The 6,851-nt window shown below is 33.5% G+C and overlaps 1 protein-coding gene across 1 annotated transcript; it reads left to right on the forward strand.

Moving 5' to 3' along the window:
• Positions 1 to 639: 639 nt before the first annotated feature.
• LOC111621248 lies at positions 640 to 3,122 on the forward strand. The gene is made up of 3 exons (XM_023363329.1): positions 640 to 1,006; positions 1,313 to 1,464; positions 1,905 to 3,122. The coding sequence occupies exons 1-3, from the start codon at positions 880 to 882 to the stop codon at positions 3,120 to 3,122; spliced, it is 1,497 nt and encodes a 498-aa protein (XP_023219097.1). The 5' UTR covers positions 640 to 879.
• The last annotated feature ends 3,729 nt before the right edge of the window (positions 3,123 to 6,851 follow it).

A 6,851-nucleotide genomic window follows, 5' to 3' on the forward strand; every position in this document is an offset into this window, starting at 1 on the left:
TTTATATTAATACAGTAAAACCTGTCCAAAACGGAACCTCAATAAAACGGAAACATGCCTAAACGGGAAGAATTCTTCGAAACGGAGGGATTTTCTATGTTAAAAAAGAACCTGTTCAAAACGGAAATACTTGCCAAAAATTCGGTGCCGTGCGATTCCGGCTTACACAGGTTTTATCATCTGTTATCATATTTTATTTTAAAACTTTTTATATTTTTAAGTGTTATAAAATGGCAAAAATCTTAATTTTCAGGATAGGGATGAGTTTTGTAAATGCTAATAACTAATAAAATCGTCATTAAGTCCAACCCTACTGGAGATACACACAATCCCCATTATCTTCTCGCACCCTCGACCTTTAACCACCAAAATTTAATAGCATCGAACCCTCTAACAAACAAACCTCTTTGCCAAATTTCAGAAATTTTCGACAAAAAGTTCAGGAGTTATTAAGCTTCGAAGACTGCCCCCCACACACACACTGCTGAAATTTCTGAATTGAAATAACATAACTTTCGGTGTAAATCGGAAGGTTTTATATAGTTAATCCGGGCCCTCTTTTTCTATACCTTCCATATCTATTCTCGAATTTCATCTATCTATCTCCTTTCTCGAGATTAAGGAAGGACGGATAGACAGACAGACGAATGGGAATTTATAGATCTACAATTTTTTTCAAATTGCAACCAATGATTATGTTAACACCTGCGAACAACGGCCATTTTCTACATTTCCGTCAGTGGCCGTCGATCAGAGGTTGGACCGTAATTGCAAGTTTATTATTTTATTTAAATTAATAAAGAAAAATGAATAAATTAAAATAAGCATTATTGAATAATTTAACAAAGAAAGTTATAATTCTATTGTTTTTTATGTTAAATGAATATGGACAAATGGAACACGCTGTTTCGAAGATGCATCTCTTACATCCGAAATAATTTAAATATAATTTTAGATTATTATAGAAGTTTACATATAGGGCCCGAAATTTTATTTCAGGCATTTCGTAAGATTTTTTTTTAACTTTCTTACAGTGACGGTTTTTTGTATTGAGCAAGGCCCTAGACGAGCGTAGACTAGCAGGTCCCTTTTGTATATTGTAGACTCTTATCACACGCTAATTTTATACTGTAAAAGATCTATATAGGCCCTAGCCAATACCGAATTTCGAGTGTTGGATTTAAAGATAGTATGGACGATGTTATATTTATACTTGTAAGTGCAAGATCCTAGGGCCCGTGCATAAAATCGACACTAATTTATTTACGAATAATTTTTCAAATAAAATGATAAACGTAATTGTTTATTGCAGCACCTAGTCTATGTGAAATTATGTTAAGATATGTTTCTTCTCAAATGAATCCACAAGTGCTCGGTTGTTTATTCAGAAAAGGAATCAAAAGTATACGTCTCTCGTTTTATAACCATGACATCCCTTTGGAAAAATTTATAGAAATTTCTAAGGTAATATTTCTTAATTATAAATAATATAAATCATGATTTTTGTTTCATTTTTAAAGTTAGAAACTAAAATATAACTTGGGGCTCCGTGAGCTTCTAAGAGGACTTTTCTTCGGGCCTATCGTGGGTTCGACTGGAAAGGCCGAGCAGTGAGGGTGAGGAGGCCCGACACATCTTAGACGAACCATCTCTCTGGGCATGAGAGTTGGTCCACCAGTGATAATACCGCCGAACACTGGGTTCGCACCTGGCCAACCGACTGGCCACGTGGACCCTTTTAACGTCTAAATAGGGGCCAGTTTCTCATAGAAAGTCCTCCCGGATTCCCTAGAACAGTAGGCCGAGGCCTTAATCCCTCTTTAAATTTAATTAAATTTATATCTTAATATACTTTTTACATTTGATAATACACGCGCGGTTCATTTGCAATTTATTTCTTTCAGGGTATCACTTATTTTAATATCGGTTTTGGGTCAATGACCGAAGAAAATCTTAATAGAATCATCAGTCATTTGTCAAATATTGTCGAATTAGATTTGCACGCAACAAATCTGAAAGATTCTGGTTTAGAATGGATTGGAAAAACTTGCATTTCGTTAGAAATTCTAGATATATCGTTCTGTTCGGTAACAGATTTGGGCATCCGCTCTTTATGCTGCGATTGTAAGAACAAAAATGAAATTCGTTGCCAAAATTTAAAAGTTTTAAGCGTGTATCACACAGAAATTACAGCCCGTGGGTTATCGTTTCTCTTAGAATATGTGCCACTGTTGAAAATCGAAGTGCAAAGACTCCTTCACATGAACATGATATGTCATTTCGTGCAAAGAAATTTCGGCAAACGATTGCAAATTATAGATTTATGTCTTTCACCCGGTGAAGAGAAAATCGACGTCACTCAGATATTGCTTTCTCTTCCTAATTTAAATTCTCTTTGTCTTTATAAAGTTTCCATCGACGATGCCGAATTAATAAGCTTACCTCCTTTCGAAAATCTTCGCCGTTTGTCCATAAGTATTAAAAAATCTGACAGCAAGTTAACTTTCGAAGAAGGAATTCTGACATTTTTACAGATATCCGGGCAACGACTTAAAGTTTTACGTTTAAACAATTTGAAATATGTTAATATATATCCGATAGGACGGCTTTGCCAAAATTTATCATCGTTTTCTCTCTATTCCATTCGCCATCTTCATTTTAGAAATCAAGAATCCATTGAATCGACCAAGCCAATTTTCGGCAATCTGGAATTTATGAAAATCGAAAACATGCGTGGAGATCCTTGGGACGATTGCCTTCCTACCATATTTTCTCATTGTCCAAAGTTAAATTGCCTTGTTATATCGTCTACGAGGAGCCTTAATGATGATACCATAGTTAAGATCATACCTTATCTTTTGCGTTTGAAGTGGTTTAGTATTTCCTACTGTCCGAATATTACAAGGAATTCGATATATCGCATCATCGATGGGATTCCTCATCTTTATTCGTTATGGATATGGTCGAGACGTAATTTGTTAACAGCAAGAGATAAAGAAGAAATTCAAAGTTACATGTTTAGCAATAACATCTCCATTAGTTTTAACTACTTTCAGGATACAGAAGTGGACATTTCTTCAGAAGACTACAGCGCGGATTTAAGACTAGTTGGATTCTCGTGAATGTGTTAATGTAATTAGTCACAAATAAATAATTAATATGAATATTTGCCTCTAAATTTTTACACAATTTAATTTGTAAAAAGTCCAGTAGCAGCCGAGTGGATTGAATCATTGAACACCGTGAGCATCGCGGGTTTGCATCTCGCCCACGTGGAGTTTTCTGTGTTTCTTCATCTGTCTAACACGTAGATGAGGAACCATTTTCTCGTAGAAAATCCTTCCGGAAGACATCTTCGTGTTGCATTGTTCTATATTTCATTTTGTCGAGGTCTATACGTAAGTTATATTTCATTGTACCATTTTAGAATGCTGAAACAAAGCAGAAATCGATTAAAATGTTTTAATTTACTTACAAACTTGCTTTGCCACAACGTTTTCTTGGAAAAATATACTGTAATTGTTTTAATGTGGTGGAACAAACATCGTGCAACACAATTATCTGTTATGAATTATTGCTTGAAGATCATATTGTGGGAAAGAAGGCCAGAAAAAAGCGTATGTTTCTCTTATTGAGCATGTACGCAAAGCTGAAGAAACAATAAATATGTTGTAATGAACCGCATTAGACAGAATAGAACGTAACGATAGAATTGTATTTATAATACGAGCAATTACTTACTGCGATCCCCAAGATTTTTACGTTTTTGACTCGAGACGTTCAGAGTGCAGAAATATTTGGGTGTTTTCAGTGTGCGGGGCGCATTTTGTTACCTAATTTAAAGCTTAATTAATCCTGTGCCTTTGGTCGAAAATTTCTGAAATTTGGCAAGGAGGTTTGTTTGTTAGAGGGTTTGATGCTATTAAATTTTGGTGGTTAAAGGTCGAGGGGGTGAGGCGATAATGGAGTCGTGTGTATCTCCAGTAGGGTCGGACTTAATAACGACTTTACTAGTTATTAGCATTTACAATGTTTTTATACAACCCATTCCTACCCTGAAAATTAAGCTTTTTGCCGTTTTATAATAGTTAAAAATATAAAAAGTTTTTAAATAAAATATGATAACAGATGACGCTATCAAAATTTTAAATGTTGCCGGAAAAGTTGGGCAACTCGTTGCTAGTTTATTAGTAATTTCAGCCCAATAAAATTTAAATGTGTGAAGAAAAGCTCCGTACATTTATTTTANATGGAATTCATATAAAACGGAATAATCAACAGTGTTATACGGGGGTCCACTAATTTTAACATTCTCCAATACCTTTAACACGCTTTTAATTACACAGAAATAATAACTGAAACTAATATTAGATTTTTTAAGGAAAAAAAAAACAAAATATTCCTGGTATGTATGTTGATAGATCATTTAATTGTCTAGTAAAACATATATAGTAACCCATTCTAATTCATCTCATCAGCTTATAACGGTGTTGGAATCATCGCCTGAAGTGTCAACATTAAACAACACTCCCTTTGTCTATGGCCATGTGGTATGAATGAATGTTGTAATCTCAATTATCTGTCAGTTCTGAATTTTTATAATGAATGATTATCATAAAGCATTCCTTTACATAATTAGAGTTATATTTAAAGAAAAATTTAATACATTTCAAATCAAAGGCATCTTCTACTTCAATAATGATGTGTTCCAAGAATTACATACAAAAGTTTCGACCGACAACATAATGGAGTCTTTATATTTAGTGGAATAGCCACCCACCCACGTCAGATTTTACAACAAATCACTCGAAAATCAAACCCCCTTAACAACGGCCACTGACAAAAACAGTTAATTTTTAAACGCTTTTGCTTAACGTTCTTGAAAAATGGCCGTCTTTTAGAGGTTTTTCGACTGTATTTCTACGAATGAGGAATTTAATGAACCTCCTACATAACATCTTGCAGCAATTAATGATAAAGTACAGTGTAATTTACTTGTTTTAAGTACTTTTTATCTTTAATTTTGAAACCCGAATATATGGTAATTTAATTTAATTTTTTTCTGTAAAAATAAACATAATTTCGTTAAATTGAAACAAGTAATAACAAATTGTATAACCAACCTTGACTTATTCGTTTGTTTATTCATTGGTTATTTCGCGAATGCTTAACTAATGAGCTTCTATATTTTTATACCCCTTTTATACGCGGTTCATCGTTAGAAGCTTAAAGGATATTGTTGGCGGAATTGCTTTCTAGGATAGATATGACCTTCTGTGCAAATATAGCGAATTGTTTTGTTGTCGTCAACCCGGTAATTAATGGAGTGAAGTGGGTCTTGTATCCTTGTTATGCGATCTAAACAACTGTGACGTTGATTTAGCCATTTTGAACTTCTTTTACATTCGTAGCAATTATAATTTCTTTATCATTTAATTATATATAATTATAAATTTTATGAAATTTTACCTACATACCGTAAAACCTATTCAAAACAAAAACCTGCCAAAATATTCGGTACCGCGCGAGTCCGGTTTACACAAGTTTTATTGTATTGCATTACACTTGTTGCTCGGGCTTTTGAGGTTGTAGGAGAGGGTGAGGTTGAGTCGAGAGAGGGTGGTCTTAGTAACTAAAATGTACATTTATTAACCTCAGTATGTACAATAACGAAAGTGTAAAACTCAAAAAATTGCTAAAGTTAACAGGCGGGTGGACTTAACATTGTATCTTTTCCAATTCGCCACGCCTAAACTATTTCACCTTTCTGAAATTTCTCTTCAGCGGCATTATCTATAGAATAAGAGCTTTAATTTGATACCCGAACCGTATTTTTAGCCCCAGCCGTTTACTCAAACAAAGTCGAACAAGCTGAAACCCTCTCTCAATTAATAACTTATATAGAATACTTTCAAAGTTGAAATCACGTAGAGAAATATATAAAATTTCCGTTAAATATAACCGTGTGTCAATATTTTAAATAGAAATAAATAAATAAAATTATCAAATATCGATAAGAAAGATTTATATACAATAGAATTATAACGAATTTTCAAAGGTCGTCATATTTCTTATAATCTGGATAGTCTTATCTCTCATTAACGTCCCAGAAATTTTTATAGATTAACGAAAAATTAAATAAATTTGTTCCCCGAAATGTCTAAGATTAAAAATAAGCAATGAGTTAAATTAAACGAAATTCGAATTAAAAATGAGAATTTCACGAATTGATGAAGCTTGGTGCCCCTCTGCGTGTTGAATTTAGACCTGTAGTGGCTCTGTTATAATATAAAAAAAGCTCCTAAATATTAATAAATCTAAAGGTGTAAGGCCTTTAAGGCCTTAAACTATATATTTATATATATATACTGTATACTTTTCTATAATGAGAATTTAAGCTTGCTCAGCAATTTAAATCAAGCCTTATTTGTGGATTTTATGCCAAAAAAGTCATATCAATCATAAAAGTAGGCATTTCTTATATACAATAAAACCTGTGTAAGCCGGACTCGCGCAGTACCGAATTTTTGACAGTTTTCCGGTTTGACAGGGTTCTTTTTAACATAGAAAAATCTCTCCGTTTAGTGGGGATTTCCTTTTTCATTCAAGTTCCACTTCGGACAGGTTTTACTGTATTTATACATTGTAGAGGGTGAAAAACTCTTTTTACAGTACAGTCGACCCCCTATAACACTGTTGATTATTCCGTTTTATATGAATTTCATGTTGTACGAGTCACTTAGATTTTACAAATACGTGAGCTGTTCACAGCCCGGCACACGTATTTGTAAAATCTAAGTGACTCGTACAACATGGAATTCATATAAAACGGAATAATCAACAGTGTTATA

Source organism: Centruroides sculpturatus, unplaced genomic scaffold (assembly GCF_000671375.1).
Source record: "Centruroides sculpturatus isolate CEXI.00-Female unplaced genomic scaffold, Cexi_2.0 scaffold283, whole genome shotgun sequence".
NCBI lineage: Eukaryota > Metazoa > Arthropoda > Arachnida > Scorpiones > Buthidae > Centruroides > Centruroides sculpturatus.